The sequence below is a fragment of the Akebia trifoliata genome, chromosome 12 (genome assembly GCF_017979445.1).
Source record: "Akebia trifoliata isolate Shusen 1 chromosome 12, ASM1797944v1, whole genome shotgun sequence".
NCBI classification, from domain to species: Eukaryota; Viridiplantae; Streptophyta; class Magnoliopsida; order Ranunculales; family Lardizabalaceae; genus Akebia; species Akebia trifoliata.
In genome coordinates this window covers 23,838,362-23,858,417 of record NC_141386.1, presented here as the reverse complement: position 1 = coordinate 23,858,417, position 20,056 = coordinate 23,838,362, and the positions used below count along the sequence as shown (strand labels likewise).

At 36.9% G+C, this 20,056-nt stretch overlaps 1 protein-coding gene across 3 annotated transcripts in view; it reads right to left on the bottom strand.

The window, feature by feature from the left end:
- Positions 1 to 7,824: 7,824 nt before the first annotated feature.
- The window catches only part of LOC147389101 (uncharacterized), a 32,039-nt gene continuing 19,807 nt past the window's right edge, over positions 7,825 to 20,056 (bottom strand). For all 3 annotated transcript variants that reach the window (XM_086417698.1, XM_086417697.1, XM_086417699.1), the window contains 2 exons: positions 10,999 to 11,360; positions 7,825 to 10,223 (listed from right to left, as the gene is read on the bottom strand). In XM_086417698.1, coding sequence (XP_086273824.1) covers positions 8,006 to 10,223; positions 10,999 to 11,345 — 2,565 coding nt within the window. In that variant the 5' untranslated portion in view covers positions 11,346 to 11,360 and the 3' untranslated portion in view covers positions 7,825 to 8,005. The remainder of the gene's footprint in view (positions 10,224 to 10,998; positions 11,361 to 20,056) is intronic.

The following is a 20,056-nucleotide window of genomic DNA, read 5'->3' as shown; positions in this document are numbered from 1 at the left end:
AATAATGGAGTAGGACAGATATTATTAAGAAAGGGGGAGAAGAGGAAAGACAATAAAGTTGAAGGGGAGGGGTAATATTGAGAAATAAAAAAAAAAGGAAGATAATAAAGTTAGGGGTAATTTTGGAAAGAAGAGAAAAGGTAAAACATATCTTCTGAGATACGTTCCATATGAGATATAAATCTTGAGACAGAGTGAGGGATCCACCGTTGTGTTTTATTATATAGATTTTGTCTATATTCACGTTCCTTACTAAAAAGAAATAAAGATTGTTGTTTAGACAAAAGATCTTTTTTGATAACCCATAGACTAATGTTGGGTGGAACGATCACTCGCCTTATGCCATACTTTTGATTTTACAGTGGGGGAGGGGGTTGTGCTTTAGTCGATCACTTATTCTACTGCATTTGCCACATCGACTGAGTGAAAATTTTCGTCGGTCGTAATTTCTCTCTCTCTCTCTCTCTCTCATTGAGTGTTCTAGTAGTGGAAATTACTAGGGGTGCAACTTAATTTGGTTCAAACCGAGAATCGAACCAAACCGTGAGATTTGGATTGGTTTGGTTGGTTTAGATTGAATTCAGTTTGGTTTCGGATTAAAAAAATAAAAAACCGATGAATTTGGTTCGGTTCTCGGTTCAGATAATATAAAAAATCGAACCAAACCGAAAATCGAATTAATTAATTTAAAATAAAATATTATAAATATATATATTTGTTTTTTAATTTTTTTTATACAATCTCATTCGTTCGTCTCTTTCATCTCTCTTTCGTCTCTGCGCTCTCTCTCTCTCGTCTCTGCGATCCACCGCCAGCGGTTACCAGTGCCACCAACTGTTTTCTCTCTCTCTCTCTCCCGTCTCTGCGCTCTCTCTCCCGTCTCTGCAATCCGCCGCCAGCGACTGCCAGTGCCAACCGCTCGTCTCTCTCTCTCTCTCTCTCTCTCTGCGACTTGATCGGTGATCTACGACTGCGTCTAGATCGGTGACCTGAGGCGCGATCTGCGACTGTGACCTCTGGCTACGACTGTGACAGGTTCGTCCCCCCCCCCCCCCCCTCTCTCTCTCTCTCTTTCCGTGGCTGCGATTTACGACCAAACCGTAAATTTCATAGAACCGAACCAAACCAAACCGAATTAAGATCGGTTTGGGTTGGTTCGCTTTTAGAATACTTCGGTTCGGTTTTGGTTCTTATATGGTGGAACCGATCTTGATCGGTTCGGTTCTAATTTTGCTCTGACCTGAACCAAGTTGCACCCCTAGAAATTACTATCCAATCACAATATTTTGGTAAAACAATAAATTTTGGTTGAAATAATGAACTACACAAATAAAAATAAAGATTTTGGTGGAAATATTCGATAAAGAATAAAAATGGATTGAAATATATTTTTTTTAATATTATAAAATGGTGAGGGTCGATAACTCAAGTAAAATAACCCTTGGGAAAGAACATGATCTTGACCGTGTAACATTGAAATCCAATGGTTGGGATTTGTGTATCCCGATATTACATTTATCGAGAATATTGGATTTTGCTTTTAAAAAGTTAGGATCATGTGTTTTTACACGAGTCGTTTACCATGACTGACCAGAATTTCACAAAACAAAATCACTAAAAATATAATTTCCTTATAGAACAGAGTTTAAATTACACATACTAATTTTAGAAAAGAAATTGTGATTAGTTAGATAACACCATATATCTTATTTGATGCATTTTAAGCATCTTATCTCGATGAAAAGCATCCATGGTTCCCATACACTTTCACGTGAAGAAGTGCGATATGAGGTTTCGGCCTGAGGCCACTTTAGCATAATTCCTCTTTGAAATTAGCAAAGCTCGTTTAATTATTCTATTCGTGTTTCAATTTGTTAAACTTGAATATACACAAGTATTATGAAAAGTAGGATTTATGTTAGATTAAATTTGTTTAATAATTAATTTTCAAATATATAATTATATTTTAGGGAAAAAGGTTGCATGGACTGAGAGGTCATGTAGAGCATGGATCGAGGTCCACATTTGAGCCATGTGGACTGTCACATTGGTCCAAATGACTCATCTTCCCTCTTGATTTATGGTCTAGATTGGGTTTGAAAAAAAAAATCCTAAAAAGATTATTATTATTATTATATTTTTTTGCTAGAGCTTGAGTTTGACAATGGATGGCCATTGAATTCCCAAGATTTAAATTTAAATCCAACAGTGAAAATTTCTGTTTTTTCAATTTTATTTTATTAGAAGTTGATAAAATTTCATGCTCTACATACAAGTGGCACTTGTTGGTGGTTTTCGGAGTCACGTTGGCATGTGATTCATGGAGATAGATGATCCTTCAGTCTGTATAACCCTATCTCTATATTTTATATCATATCTCATCGTTTAATATGTTATAAATTTAATATTTTTATCATTTTATGAGATTAGGCGAATGGCCTTACAGGAGTATTAATTTTGTAATTTTATTCCTTCATATGAAAATGACTTAGTAATATCTTTACTATTACAATGAGAGAAGCTGGAGTTGAAAAGGTTCGGCACCAAAATTTGGATTTCAAAAATGCTTCCATCTTAACATTTAAACTTAATATAATCAATCATTTTAATCAAAAATCAAGAATATACTAGTTCACGTCCCTAAAACCACATCAAACCATTCTTTAATTAATATTTTAAATTAGAAAATATTACTTTAAAGGACCCTCGCAAAAGGATTTCTTTCTAAATAGTCCCTAAGTTTTGTGCGTTAGCTTGAGAGGAGATATTATGAACTTTTCCCTTCTTAATGGTCCCTCGTTCTATCAAGTTCATAATTTTTATTGTTGAACTCGATGCTTTTTTATTTAGTGTTGAGTTCACCGCTTTTTATTTATTGTCGAACTTGATGTTTTTTTAATTATTGTCGAGTTCATCATTTTTTTAAATAAGAGTGGTGAATTTGACACTTGTAAAACCCACCCATTTTCAATTTTCAAATTTTTTTGATTAAAATACATGGACAGATCGACTAAAAATTTGAGATAATGACTTGTTTAAATGATTTAAACCCAAAAAAATCATTATTGATCAATTTTCATCTAAAAACTAAGAAAAAAAAACCCTTGTTTTTTAAATACATCTTCAAAATGATTGAAAAACCCTTGAAAATGACTTATTTTTTCTTAAATACTTTCTAACGGAATGGAATCTTCGAAATTCAATTGAGATGTCAAAATATCATTTTTTGAATAGAAATGATGAGTTTGATCAATTACGACATTCAATTGTGAAAAATGTTAAAAATGAGGTCCAGAGACCATTTAGTAGGGTGCACATGGTTCGGATTTCTGCAAAATTGGAATCGAACCAAACATGATCGGTTTTACAAATTTGGAACCGAACCAATCCAAACCAACCTTGGTTCAGATCGATTCTCGGTTCTCATACTTTCAAAATAGAAAAATTAATATTTTTTCTTTCAAAAGAGGAATTTTTTGGATCAAATCATAAATAATGCCTATTTTTCAAATGAAAATGATTTTATAATTAAATTTTGACTGAAATTTGTATAAATTGAAAATTAGAGGAAGCTCAATGAGACTAAAAAAAAAATTACAATTTTAAAATTGATATTTTGGATGGATTAGTGAGAAAACTAATCCGTAAATGGTAGAATAACGAATCCAAGTCTAAGTTCGTCTAGTATATTTCATCTAATGAACATGACATAAAGGTTATCGTAAAAAAACAATGAATCAAACTTTTTGAATTTTTTTTCTATAAATGGATTAATCCATTTGAGAGTTGAGAGAGAGATTTGTGTATATTTTTTATGAGTTTTTATTAGAAAAAAATAGAGGAGATGAAGTTAAAGAAGAGAAAAATAGATAATAGAAAAATGAAACTAAGAAAGGGTTTTAGTTTTAAATAAATAAACATATATATATAATAGATACTTCGGATTAGTTCGGTTCTCGGATTGATTCGGTTCTATTATACCTCTAATCCGAACCGAATCAAATCAATCGGATTTTTTTATATACAATCCGTACCCGAACCAAACCATGCTCAATCCGAACCAATCCAATCCAAAAGACTTCAGATTGGTTGGTTCTCGGATTTATCCAATCCAATGTGCACCCCTACCATTTAGAAAGAAAAAGTTTACTAAATATCGTGCCAAACAACCTTTGAAAACTTTAAAAATCATAAGGGTCGTTTAAGTAATTTTCCCTTTAAATTATAAATAAAAGCCCTTCAGATACATGCACGGTTGCAGTTTGCATGTGCCACCTATTTACATTTAATACAAGAACATTTTTGTGATTTTAAAATTGGCTGTCAACCATCCTTTATTCTGCTTTCTCTCATTATAATAGTAAAGATATAGTTAAGGTAACATTATTTTTAATAAAATATAGTTGATTTTGTCAATTGGACTTAGATACCCGAGTCAAAATAGGTAGTAAAAAATGATTAATATTCCATTCCACTCTCCATTTGTTTGCTTCTTTTATCAATTTTTTTTTTAAATAATTTTTTTTTGATAGGTAAAGATAATTATTTCATAAAAATAGAGAGACCAACTGAAAGAAAAAAGTACAAGCCTTTCAAAAGGCAGATAAGCCGTCAAAGATAAAAGAAACACAAGATTACCCCATATCTACATTACACCCATTTTTCAACTAACAAGAAAATCTTTGAAGAATATACCCTTAAATTCTTTAAACCTTTTATGTCAAAAGAATAACAAAGCTAACACCTCCAAAGCTAACTCATGCTCTTCCTTAGTTTTGTTCTTGAACACTAGGTTGTTCCTTCCCTTCCAAATCAGCCAACACATTGCAAAGGGAACTAAATCCCAAAGCATCCACTTTGCCTTGAGTAAAATACCTCCCTCAATCAATCCAACTCTCCATCGAAACCTTCACTGAGCTTGGTTGACATTCCACCACTCCCAAATAATTTAAGATAAAAGGTTCCAAACGTTAGAAGCGTAGCGGCAATGCAAAAGCAAATGATTTGCTGTCTCCCCATCAAATTCACAAAAGCAACAAAACTTTGTTAAATAAAACTCTTTTTTCTCAATATGTCAATGGTTGGCACTCTTTTATCATTTCTATGATTGTATTACTTCCACATTGATCAAATTTTTTTTATTTCTAGATTGACCGAAATAGACACTAAAAGAAATTTAATACTCTGCTATTAAGTAATAAAATCTCCTCTTCATACAAATTCTTTCCGACTGTTCTCTTCAATGAGTGGATCTCGAGGAGTTGAGGATAACGCTTAAGTCACTTTGGGGGAAGTTAACATAAGTATCGCACCAAAGTGATAGCTAATTAATTAGCAATGAGAGTTACGTCCGTGACAAGTGGGGGTTATTAGAGAGCAACAATTTAAAGGAAGTCCCTCATAGTAGCAATTCTGAGGATGGGTAAATGGCCTATCGAGAGAATACATTGGATGTAGAGGTAAACACTTCGAAGTTAACCAAAACCATGCAAGCTAAAGACCATTAGCACAATAAAACTATGCAAGTATGTTGGAAAAATATAATGCACACAAAACTATTTTCTCATTTTATGTAAATTCTATCATCCGTTATTAGTACACATAGATAGGCATTCGTGGTGGCCTTGGTGGTGCCTACAAAGTCACTAATGGCACACCTAAAATTATATTGACAGCATTTACACGGTGCCCTACTAGCACCCGTGACAACTTTGAGGTTGTTCACATGAATATCTCACAAGCGCCTATTGAGGCACTGATGGCATCCAAACGATGGGCGTGACTTGAATTCTACTTTCCAAGAATACCAGATTGAAGAGAGGCAGTTAGAGAAGAATTGGTAGCTTGACAGAACAGTGAGGTGACCTGAATTCTTTTGCCTTTTACATTAGTGCCATGACGTCTCTCTTCTCCTTCTCAAGATGCTTGTGACTTGTCATGAATCAAGTATAGATACCCAAAGAAGTGCCACTTAGTTAAGTGGTAAGACATGTGAAGAGTTGTCACAACATCCTAGGTTCAAACCCCCTTGAACTCATACTCTTCTTATGCTAACCACTAACCATATTACCTATCATTAACCACTAATCAAGCATTTACCAATAAAAAAAAGGTATAGATACCCAGATCAAGAATAATCATTTATGAAAGTGATAAGCACTTGTAGGGGATGGACCACATATATCCCTATGTATCACCTCTATGAAGATTCATAACACCTAATGGAACCTAACTTTTTTACATATGGTTGGTTGTTTGCAATTATAATAACAATCAATAAAAAATTGAAGTTTGTAAAATCAACAGCGCCAAAGACTCCAACGTTCACAAACCTCTTGATTCTCTCTCTAGAGATATGTCTTAAGACGTTGGAATTCCTTAATCAGCTGTGATTTCTTTCTTTTACCCTGATCCTCAAACTATCCCACATCTCCCTACCATGCTCACCACCCCACCCATGCCCAATGAGTGCAATCCTTAGCCACTGTCTTTCGATTCCTCAAAAATACCACTATTGGTGTTCTTTTTAAAGCACAACCCTATTTTCTTTCCTTAACCCAACACAATCTTGATCAGGACCTTGGCTTCCTCCCCTCCAGTGAGACTAACCTCCAGTATTCGCTCAAGGAGCCTACCTGATATCTCCTCTAAATCTAAAATCATCTATTGGATCTCCCCTGTTCCATAAAGCTCATATTAATTCTGTAAACATAGACACGACAATAAAATCCTCCCAATTAAAGATACAGGCTGCCTGCCCATCATCCCCACCTTTGAGACCACCCACTCGGACCAATCTTACATCAATATCGATAACACCAATCTGGCCAAACAGAACCAAGAAGAACGGGATTCCAGCCAGACCCTGAATCCCATATAAGCATGTTGAGGTGCAGGTAGAGAGATCTTGAAGGGAACCAATCTAGGACAACAACTCATGGCACCCCCGAGGATTTGTTATGCACCAAAAGCCCTTCAGATCCACCTGCCTCCTCTCGGACGACAAGGAGGAATGAGGATCTGAAGATTTATTCACACATATCGGTTATTTTTATATTTTTAAAAAGAAAAAAAAAAAAAAAAAACACTACTAGTTTGTTCAATTATGCAAGTGTGACAAATTTTATGGTGGATTAGTTAATGCAACATAATTATTTCATATCCATTAGAATAGTTTTATCTATGTATTTATTGTTGGACTCTCAAATACCTATGTCAAATTATAGAAAGCTACTAATCTTTATTTCCACAATTCATGTGGTTATTTATTATAATTTTATGACTTATAACAACGTTTTATAATGTCCGTATCTATTTTCAGGCCAACTGAAATGGACAATGAATTCCAATATTCAATAACTTGCATGCAAATGGCCTCTTGGCAAGGTGGTCAATGGCATATCCCCTATTTAGGGAGGTTTCGGTTTCAATCTGAGTGGTGGATAAATGTTCTAGAGTGGTCGAGATCTTATATTAGACCTCCACAGCTACCATGCCTCCTAACGCAATACGCCTGAAAAAATGTGACCGAGATTGTCTTAACATTGATATCTCTCAAAACTAGATCTTACTACAGAATCAACACGGCATAGAATCCTAGTTGATATGGTTCTCACATTTGACCTGATAACATAATGAGAGAAGAAAGAAGATATTCCAAGAAATAATGATCCACACTCAAGCACACAATCAAGTTGACACAGTAATTCTTGTAAGTCGGGGAGTTCATTTGCAAGTGGGTTAAGTTAAATATATGAGCGAAACTTGAATAATTGAAGACAATAAAACAAAATAAACATTACCATGATTCATGAATTGGACGGATTGCATCAGCAGAAAAGAGTAGTCACGAATTGAACAAAATGGTGCATTGGTGTGAGATACATGTTAAAACAAAGGAAAACCTGCTGCACATCTGGGATCATAAGGTCAAGACTATACAATCAGTGTCATGTTCAAAGTTAAATACCTTGGATAGGAGAAAATAAATCCAAGTATGATACACCTATGCCGTTGCTTTGCATGAAACCTTATTGTGCCCTGCTCCTTTGCACTTACTGCAATGAAGTGTCTTCTTGAATTCCTTGTGTAATTTGTTCAGCTTCCTTTTGGGTCGGCTTTGTGGCTTTTGGGCTTGGGGCCGAGGAGGATACACTTGCACCTTGTCAGAGGATTCTTTTTGCACAGGCTTGCCTATTTCTGGCAGAGGGTTTATTGGCACCGAATACATTAACTGGTAAGTCTCGGACATAAAGTATCTTGAACAATAATCAAACGGACTCCTACCAGTGCAATTAAAGACTGCTATAGCATGACAGCAAGGTAACCCAGTTATTTTCCACTCTCGGCAACTACACTCCCATTGATCAATGTTAACAACATTGATGGAATCATGATGAACCTCGAACACACGATCAGATGAGAACAACACTTTAAGAGTATGGGCTTTCAGAGATTCTTCTTGTAGTTTTTCTGTCTTAGATGGAGTTAAGTTTGTAGGCCAGTTACTTGAATCCACCCGACGATTATTGATCAACTCCATAATCTTACATATTATCGCGCCAATCTTTTGTGTTATAGGTAATTCACGCACCTCTGCTATCCAGTCATCAAATGACTCCATAATGTCTGATGTGATGTAGTTGTATCGCTCACCCTTAAATTGTGTGGTCGCCCAATATTCCGGCTCACTTTTCATAACCCAATTGTAAGCTTCCGATGAAACTCTTTTGATGCTCTCCGTGCACTTTCTAAACCCATCCAGTCGGAGTGCATGGGCCGCAGCCAGAAAATTACGAGCCAAAGAACCCTTTCCGTCTCCATGATACGGACCCTTCAAGTTTTTCCTGAAGCTCTCCATTAGGTAATACATACTATAACCATGCTGAGCATTCTCAAATAACTCATGAACAGATTTCTTTAACCCCGCCTTCTCTTTATCTAAAACAAATGTTATGGACTGTGATGTTGACAGTAATGCCTTCAGTTCCTCCAAAAACCAATGCCAGTTATCATCATCGTCAACTTCTACTACAGCAAAGGCAATAGGAAAAGCACCATCATCCCCATCCAAGGCAATTGCTGCCAACAATATCTCTTGATATTTCGATTTTAGAGATGTAGCGTCAAGGAAAAGGAGTGGACGGCAACAGTTCTCGAAACCATGTAATGAGGCATGAAACGAGACAAAAAGACGTTGAAAGCTCAAGTCTTCCTTAGTTGTAAACCTAGCAACACTACCCGGGTTTGTCTCTACCAACTTATCACAAAACCAAGGCAATTGATCATATGCATCTTTGTATGGACCCTGAAGTTGCTCCCTTGCTGTCTCTATTCCACGCCAAGCCTGTGAATAGTTCAATTCAATCCCAAAATCTCGACAGAGATCATTCAAAATTTCTTTTGGCTTGTAATGTGGGCTATCCTGTAATTTGTCCTTTAGAATACTTGCTAGCCAACGTTTAGTTGTTTGAGGATGAATAGATGTACGATCATCTCCACATGTATGCGAGTCGTTGAACTTTTTAATCCTAAATGATTTTGCAGCGGGAACCCATGATGCATGTATCCGCCATGAGCAGCCATCAGCTCTACATCTGGCACTACACCGGTCAGTTTCATTTTTTTTCAACTTGTACACAAAGCGGTGTGCAATGGCAAATTTTCTCAATGCATCACGAAATTCATGGACATTATTGAAATTCTGGCCCACACCTGTGATACTAACTTTCCATGATGCAATAAGTCCTTGCCGACCAACATCATCTGCAATGTCGAAAGTGATGAGACTCTTGTTATCTGTTTCCGAGGATGTCGAGGATTTTTTCTGCCCAACATCATCACCAACAACAACAGTAGAGGGATTATTGACATCATTTTTCACGGATTCAGTGTTTCCTTTCTGCACGACATCATCGGCAACGGAAACAATTTTGAGGCCCTTATTACCAACTTTCCAGGATGCAGTACGTTTTCGCTTCCCAATCTTGTCAGCAACGGCACCATTCGTGGGAGTGGCCTCAGTGGGTATAGCAGTAGGGCTATCAGGGAGGGTTGGGGTAGCATTATCAGTGTCATTGACAGCATTAGCAGAAGCACAAGGGGTGGGGGCAATAGCTGCACTAACAAGTTGATTAGTGGAGGCTGCAGCAGCTAGGGCAGTAGAAGCAGCGGTCGGGGTAGCAACTTGGTTGATTGAATCAGCTACTATAGGTCCACTTGCCCTGCAAGTGAAAGAAACCAATGTGACTTGATGAAAAGTAAAAGTGTTAAGCATGGTTTCAAATCTCAGTTTGATGTTTCGTCTCGTTCATCGACGAGATCAAGTTGTCTCAGATGAGATAAGCCATTTAACTCGACTAATTATTTATTCATATACATATTTATATGAAAATAACTATAATTTTTTTTATATATAAATAAGGTAAATTAGATGATATTTAGCAAAAAAAAGGTAGATTAGAAGATGTTTTATAATAAAATTATGTTTTATTTAGATAATATATGTTTAAATTCTAATATTTTTTAATTATTTTCATTAAAATATACAAAATTCAAGTTGACTCGGATGAGTTTTACTGGGCCGAGATTTTCAAAACATCATCCAAGTCAACTCGTTTATTTTGTGAGATTCTGCAGATGTGAGATGCCATATCTATCCGTCTCGTTTATTGACAATCGGTCTCGGATGAGATTTAAAACCATGTGTAAAAGAGGGTAGACAAAAAAAAAGTAGATTAGTTTATATTTATATTTAGATAATATATGTCTAAATTCTAATTTTTTTAAATTATTTTCATTAAAATATACAAAATTCAGGTTGACTTGGATGAGTTTTACCAACTCGGCCAAGATTTTCAAAACATCATCCAAGTCAATTCGTTTATTTTGCGAGATTCTGAAGATGTGAGATGCCATGTCTATCTGTCTCGTTCATTGACGATCGGTCTCGGACAAGATTTAAAACAATGTGTAAAAGAGGGTAGACAAAGGAAATACCTTTTGTTAGGCATTTTCGAGGAATCCTGATCAAGGTTCTCTCTTGGTTCAAGATAAACATCTGCCGTTCCTGAAGTTCCATAGAAATCAATCATCCGTTGTAGGTCTTTGTCGTTGGATATCGTGATTAGAGTCCGCTTATTCCCCGGGATGAAGTACTTGATTGACATAGTTTTGATGTCACAATTGCAGATATCGCGTATTTCCAACTTGAGATCATCAAAGCGGGTGTCATTATTGACATCAACAGCATGTGCCTCTCCACCAGTGTATGACAAGGATCCATCTTTCTTTTTCGCAAACTTCCCACCAGACTGAAAAATCAGTATAAGATTTCCCCGGGCCATGTTCACATGAAAAATCTACAAAATTTACAACCAACAACAATTAGACAAACATAATGAAGTGAAATATTTGCAGAAATGCCAGCTTGTGTAGGTTGTGTGAAAATTTGAAGTATAGGATATGTTTAAATAATTTTTAATCATGAAAGATTGCGAAAGATCTGATTTGAGGCAGAATGGACCTCCAAAACCAATTCGAGATGGTCAATCTCCAAAATCCAACAAAAGAATGGTTGTAATCTTTTTCCTCCCTCTTTCATTGGTACGAACTAGAAACTAAATACATAGAGTTCTAAAATAACTAAAAAATTGCCCACTTCCCATGTAACTTACACAACTGCCTATCCTTTTTATTCGATCCCATAAGACAGATACACCAAGCTATACTACCCTTATCCCCAAATATAGGTAAATATCAGTGGCATGAGATCATAAAAGATTGTTAGAACATGTAAATTTACCAAAACATAAACACGTCTTTCTCGATACTTAAGGAACTCAAAAAAATGACAATTGAAATGGTTCTAGGCACATTACAACCCGTAGAATGCATTCAGTGGTTAGATGGTTAGCATTAGCATAATCAAATATAAAATGAACTTACGATTTTATAACAGATTGTTAGAACACGATGCATTAGATGGTTAGCATAGCTGAATCAGATATGAAACGAACTTACGATGTTATGTAGGTAACATCAATGCAACAAGGGTAGATTGACAAGAAATGAGAACGTTAGAAAGGAGGGCGATCTTGTTTTCTTCTCGGTGAGATGGGTGTTAGAATTGGTTCAAAAGAGTTTGAAATCAGGTATAAGGTGTTGTTAAGTAGTACGGATTTTGTGGAAAAGGTCAATGGATTTTTTTCTTTGAAGAGGGGGAAGTGGCTCTCAAAAATTCTGCCAGAGGCCATTAACGCTTTGCTCGGAAAACTTTTAAGAGATAGATCGACTATATGGAATCAGATTCAGGTGGCGGTGAAAGGTTCTAACATAGGGGGAGCTATCTTGAAAGTTTTAGATTTTGCTCCAAGAAACCAAAGTAGCCCCATCATCTATCCTGGGGGAGCTAATGGGTCGGGATGGAAGAAGTTGCTAAAAGGCTTGGAAGAGTTTCTGGAAATGATGGTACCTACTCGTTTTGTCAATGTGTGTACAGGTGGGCCCCAAGCTGCTGTGAATGGGATTAATACCTAGCTTTTAGCCCCCGTCCAAAAGTCCGAAGAAGTTAGTGTTAACTTTACAATGGCTCTTCCCTTTTGAGGTTTCAGATCTTGGACAAGGAGAATTATTTGTGAGGGCACGAATCTAACAAATTGGTTAACATTACAAGAGGAAATCTTCAAGAACTTAAATATCAGATATGATCTGGCATCTTTTGGAGATTGTCGTAGAATTCTCACGGTGAAAACAAAAGAGCATTTTATGTGGTCCTTGTCAACAGGTTCTGTGAAGTTGGGAGAGAGTTTGGTCTTCTTCCAGCAGTGGTGTGTTCTCTCCTATAGTCAGCTGGTTCACTGGAGGAAAGTGAGACCTGGATAGACATTTTGGTATTACCTTTGGACTAGGGAGTTTCTTACTGTTTTGAGCAAGCCTTTAGGAGGTTTGATTAGGGTGGATGAATCAGTGGTCAATAGGATAAACTTTATGGCAGCAAGAGTTCTGGTTCGAAATCTCGGCGTAAAAATTATCTAGAGGTGCAAACATAGTCTATGGCCACCTAACATATTCAGTTACATTCGTTGTTGTTGGCTTGAGTAGTCGCTTTTGTAGAAATTGATCTAGGATTTTAGAGAAGACAGAGAGAAAGAGAAAGAGAAGAGAAGAAACTCTGGAAAAAATCACATTGATTATTTCTTCTTATGTATAGGAGGAGTGTGCGGGGCTCTCTTCGATCTTCTCGGTCATTACCAACGCTCTGATATCATGTAGAAATTGATCTAGGGTTTTAGAAAAGATAGAAAGAAAGAGAAGAGAAGAAATTCTGGAAAAAATCAGATTGATTTTATTTCCTTGTGTATTGTTTATACTTGCACAAATAAATAGGAAAAGACAGAAAAGGAATAAACATGAACAAACTAAAATAACTAAACTACTGTTAACAGCTTTTACTCCAATTGGGAATAAAGGGAAGGCAATGCTGGTGGAGTCTGAAACATTTGGAGCCATTAATCTCGGAGTAGATGGAATTTTGCATAATTGGTTCAAGGGAGAATCGTTGGAGAGGATGGAGGAGTTGGAGAAGACAAGTGTAAAGGGGCCCAGAAATTGAGGTGGGTCTAAGCCCAAGCTTCGAATTAGGTGGACCCAGCCCATCGGAATGAACTATACACAGAACCATACAAGGAAAATTTATTGGAGGTGTTGGGCCCGAGGGAATGTGGGTTGGTATCTGATGAGAATCTGCATGTTAGTGATTCTATTAACCAATCTTTTTGCGTGTCTCAAAGAAAAAACCCTGGAGTTTGGAAAAAGCCAATAGGTTGAATTAAGGAAATCACGGTTCAGATCTTAATTTGATTGATCAAGATCCTCTTTCCCCCCGTTTATGTGTTGATTTAATGCAAGGGTCAGATGAGTCATTTGTTCAAAATTCTATCGGAAACTCTCTTCTAATAGTGGAAATGTGGAAATGACTCCAATAAATGTGAATTCTTTGAATTCCCCTTTAGTTTTTGGGGACAAGGAGAATACAACACATGGCGGGTCAGAGTGTTTTGTTGTTAATGGTGAGCTAGCAAAGTTGATACATTTGGCGCAACTGTTCTCCATGCGCAGAAGAATCACAACTAACACTTGTTGAAAGTTTATGGAGTTGGGCCTAGCAAGGGTAGCAAAGAGTCAGTCCAGTAGTTGTGGTGGGTCTGGGCCGTCTTTAAATGTGGGCCCAATTAGCAATGTGGACCTGGATCTGTGCCCAACAACTTGGTCCTTAGGCTTTATGGTTAATCAGGGGCCCAAATTCGTGGCCCATGCTTCTCTTGTTCATCTTCTTCAAATCTCAGGGGAGAAAGCCTTACGACTGGCTCGTTAGTGGTCGGTAAGGTCGCTTTAAAAGAGGCCCATCAATCTAGAGATCTTTTAAACCTGGAAAATAAATCATCAGAAGGAAGATTAACAGATGGATTTTCTGAGGGAGACTGCAGTGGGAGTGTTTTGTTTCAGGTTGAGGATGCTGTTATGGGAGGTTTGTCAACACTGACGTATAAGTGTGCCGAGCTTTTGGTTTCGACAAAAGGTTTTGGCGATCTTCGACTGTTTTTTCGTCCAATGTTCGGTGATCCTCTTTGCGACCTCTCCACAAACAGTGACTATGCTCGGGGTTTGTTAATTCTTTTGGATCCTTTATTGGGTGCCAGGAAAGATTGGTGGTCCTCCCCCTTTGAATGTTTCTTAATTTTCGCAAAAAATGAGAACAACTGACCCTAATTCTGTTGGAGAGATTATTGTCATGTGTGATAAAAGTTTTGTTATGATTAGTGACCACTTAATTAGGGCTTTCTTTGTTTCCATATTGTGTAATTGTGTTGGATCTAGTGAGTATTGGGTTCTTTTTGGTGTTTTTGGCCCAACAAATGTGTGGGAACATGATCAATTTTGGAGTGAGCTTGAGGATGTAAGGACTTATTGGGATAGGCCGTGGTGTGTGGGAAGTGATTTCAATGTCATTCATTTCGCTTATGAGAAAAAAGGGATCGTATCTATGTCTCAAATATGAGGAAGTTTGTCGAGTTGGTGAATGGAACTGAGTTGTAGATTTAACAATGGGGGGAGGTCGTTTCACTTGGTCAAATAATCAGGATTCTCCAACCTTGTCCAGGTTGGATAGGTTTCTTTTGAGTACTTTGTACGAAGATCTATTTGGTTTTGTTTTCCAATTGGTAACCCCAAGACCCGTGTCGGATCATTCCCCTATTTTATTAGAGGTGAGGATCGATTTTAGACATTAGACTCCTTTTCCATTTTGAAAATATGTGGTTGAAGCACGAAAGTTTTCTTGAGCTTGTTAGCTCGTGGTGGAGTAGCTTTGAGGCTTTCAATAGGCTTGGGGCGATTTTTAGGAAGAAATGGAAGGAATTGAAAGTGTGGAATCAAGAGTGTTTTAGAAAATTAAAGGTTATGAAGAAAGCTTTGTTGGAGGATATCGATGTTTTAGATAGGGAGGAAGAGGAGATGGGTGTGCTTAAGGATGGGAAAAAATTTAATCGCCTTAATTTAAAAGTTGAATTCCAAATGGTCTTGTTGGAAGAAATCGATTGGAAACAAAAGTCTAAGGTACGCCTGAGGATGTGAAATTGAAAGAATTGAAGGAGATATTGAAAGTGTGGAATCAAGAGTGTTTCAAAAAATTAGAGTTTATGAAGAAAGCTTTGTTGGACGATATCGATGTAGGGAGGAAAAGGAGTTGGGTGTGCTTGAGGATGGGAAAAAAGTTAAATCGCCTCAATTTAAAAGTTGAATTCCAAAAAACATTCCTGTTGGAAGAAATTTGTTGAAAACAAAAGTCTAAGGTGAGGTAGTTAAAGGAAGGAAATAATTATACTAAGTTTTTTCATCGTGCTGCTAACTCTCACAAAAGAAGGAATTTCATCGAGAAAATTTTGGTGGAGGACAAAGTGCTTGAGGATGAAGATACTCTACTGTGGATTACTACCAAAACCTATACTTGGAGGAGTTTGAGGAGAGGACACTGTTAGATAATTTGGGTTTTGAATCGTTTCCTTTGAGTGATAAGGATTGGATAAAATGACCGATAGGCAAAGATGAGGTGTTTTAAGCACTTACTAGTAAGTGCAGTGACAAGGCACCAAGTCCTGATGATTTCACGATCGGTTTCTATAAGCTTTGTTGGGAGGTAGTGAAAGAGGATTTGATGTTGGCCATTAGTGAATTTTTTGAGGATTGTTTTTTAGATCATGGGTCAAATACAACGTTTATAACGTTGATTCCTAAGAAATAAGGGGGCGGAAGAGTTGAGAGATTTCAGGCCGATTAGTCTAGTAACTTGCCAAGACGCTAGTTTTCTGCTCATTCTTTCCAAAACCAGGTCCCACATCACCGAGGATCTATAGGGAGCACCCAAAAGAAGGTCCAAATACGTTGTGGGTAAGCTTTCCACCATCCATCCCAAAGAAGCCACTAAAAGATCTAGATTTAAAACATTTCCAACTGCAAATACCTTACTTTTCTTCATGTTCATCGGAATACCTGAGGTTGCTTCAAGTTTGTTCTAGTTCCACATCCAAAAATACTAAAGTGTCGTTCGCGAATTGAAGATGCAACTCACCCGGCCCATTATTACCCACTAAAGTCTCCACACGCCACACCCCGCTCCAACATCCTCCGTAAAGTTTCTGCCACAATAATGAAAAAGAACGGCAAAAGGGGGTTACCTTGCCTCAAGCCTCTCAAGCTCTTAAAAAACCTCTCTAAACTCCCGTTAACAAGAATCGAGGCCAATGAAATACATTTGTGAATCCAACCAATCCATTTATTGGCAAACCCCATCTTCCGCAAGAGGAAAATTAGAAAATCCCAGTTAACGTGATCATACGCCTTCTCGAAGTCTACTTTACACCCCCCCCCCTTCCTGGACTTTAATCTGGAGTCGATACATTCGTTTGCCGCAAGAAATCCATATAGCATTTGTCAGCCCTTAAAGAAAGCACCTTGGTTGAGACTAATTACATTAACAATAACACATATCAGTCTATTGGTCAACAAGCTAGAAATGATCTTATACGAAGTATTGATCAAGCTTATGGACCTCAACTCTTTGATGTCTTATGTTCCAAATATCTTCCGGATCAACACAATGAACGTGCAATTGGATCCGAGATCCAGGAAAGCCTCTCTAAAAAATTCCTCCACTACCAACATGGGGTCGTTATTGATTATGTCCCAACATACCTTGAAAAACTCAGTAGGAAAATCGTCAAGCCCCGACGCTTCCTCATTTGCCATGCTTGTAATGGTTGTCCTAACTTCTTATTCATCGAACAGTCTCTCCAACCATCTTCGCTGATCATTAGAAATTCTGTCAAAGGGTAAGTGAGTCGGCTTTGGTCTGTGGCAAGGCATCTCGGTACACAAATTCAAGTAGAAGTCCATCGCTCCTTTGGCTACAGCCTCTTCACCAAACAGCCACTCCTCGTTAACTCTCAACTTGGTGCAGGTACAAGAGTTGGCCATGCGATGGAAGTATTTCATATTACCGTCCCTTTCCTTCAACCATTGTATCATTGATTTCTGCTTCCACTTTATTTCCTCTAAATCTACCAATTCTTGAAACTTAGCTCTCAAGTTAGTTCTCCAATCTTTGTCTTCCTTGCAGAGCAGACTAGACTCCTCATTTTTGTCCAATTCCTTGATAAGCCTTACAGTCTCTTTCAACTCTGCATCCACTTTCCCGAATATCTCCTTGTTCCAGCGTGAAAGGGCCACCTTAACAACTTTCAGCTTGTTACGAAACACACAACCTGATCTGCCCGAAAATGAGGCTTCCTTCCATTCATTCTCCACTACTACCTTGAAGTTCGGGTGTTTTAGCTACATCAATTCAAATAGGAAAGAGATGGGACCCCTTTTGTAATGATCTGAAAATCTTAATATGTATCTCGAGAAAAGAATTTTAAGATTTTACGTTGATTCAAAAGTATGGATCCTTAATTTTCAATATTTGAGAAAAATTAACTTCACCAATTGATTCAGAAGGGTTGAGAAACATATTTTAGCCTGTAAGCACGACTTAATCAGAAGTTGATCAAAAAAGTTACTAAATCCTCGAGTTTCGCATCAAGTAATTATCAAATTAGTAAACGACACTTTAGAGACATAATTTGAGAAATCCGATCATACCATTAGATTCGTGTCGAAAAATCACCCGAAATAGAGTATAAGAATGTCCAAATCGGCATTCAGGAAAAATAATTCCCGAAATGATGTGTACGTCCCAACTTAAGTTATAAATATCAGTCCCTAATTAGAAAAATCTGATTTTTCTTATTCTTTTCTTCAAACAAAACTAAACCATTTTTCCTCGAGATTTGCAACTCATCTACGCCAAACGAGAACAATTCGATATTTGCCGCAAGAAGGAAAGTTATTCCTCTCGTCGAGGGTTACGCGTGGAAGAAACATTAATTTTCGTCGGAGGAAAATCTTTGAGATCGGTCGAAGGTGATCTTTAGACTCCGTTGAACCGTAAAGAATAGTCCGAAGTAGGTTGCCTTCCCTTCTACCTTCTAGTCATGCAATCATTTCATAGAAAATCCATGCGATCTTCAATAAATCGATTGTTTCAATACATTTATACATATTTGAATGTACTAGATCATGTTTGCATGGTTATTTTTTATTTATTTTAGTTCATTTCATGTATTTTATGCATTTTATGAGTAGTATAAGGCTTGGATCGATTTTGGTCAAGTTTCGATGAAAAATCACCAATTCGGATAATAAAAAAATCCAAATGTTGAGTTTAGTTGCAATTTTTTTTTTTTTGCTTCCATATAATATGTATACCCATTTCCTACCTTTATTTCATTAAAAACATTTAAGTAATTTTCAATTACATTAAGTTCTTTAATGAAATTAAGGTTTTACCCCCCTATTTCGAAAACGTTAGGAATGGTTTTAAAATCCAAATCTCATCGTATCAAAATGTGATTTTTGGTTTCAAGAACAAAACATAAAATTCGACGTTTTCGCCTGATTTTCAAAACGCGATATCTTAAGCGTTCCTTTGAATTAAGCAATAAAAATTATATGGTGTTTTTCATGTTGTCGAGGGCTTTCATGCACAAAAATCCGTTTTCAATTTCGACAATTTTGAAAAATCATTTTTTTTTAACACTTAGCCAAATTTTCACAGATTTCCAACTTTTACGTCTTATGATTTTATCGTGTTTTTCAAATCTTTCGACTCAATCAAAATCATTGAATGGAATTGGTTGATGCCTTATAAGTTTCGAATTACTTTAAAGGTGAAATTCTTTGATAGATATGTAAGAAATTAGATGATAGATTGATCAATTTGATTGATGAATGGATAAAGAGAACGTATGTTCTCGATTGATTGATGGGATAGTGCCTCCACTTCTACCTAGTAGCCATGCTACGTAAAACGTGATAGATAAATAGAGGGATGGGATGGTTGATGGATGGAAATGACAGATGATTGTCACTGGAGGGCACTACCAAATCTTGTTTGTATTTTCGATTAAAAGAAATGATATACTATATACAAAATAAACTATTTTGTTTATCAGAAAAGATTAGTAGAAAACCCATAAAAAGTGACGCGTTGCTGTGTATCCGGAAGCGGCGAGTCAATCTAGGATGACGCTAGATGTCATATGCTCTTCGGTAGTATGAGATACCTTAGAGCATATTACAACTTATGAGATTCGAAAATTTCTCCTACTTATTTCCTAAGGAACGTTGTATGTAAAGATGGTTTCTGTATAATGTAGAGGTAGGCAAGGTTCACATGCATTGCCTCTTGATAGACTTTGACGCGAGGAGTCTCCTGGGCTAGTTAGTGATCACTGTTAGTCTATAGTCGTCAAACGGTCGACCTTACCGTTAGTTGATACTCAGTATTGGGTTCTTGGTCAACGGCCAGTCTAAGCCGGATAAATAGTTATCCAACTGTGATATGTTAAACTGGCTACAAAATAAGATTATAACGATGGGATTCCACGTCGGATTGGAA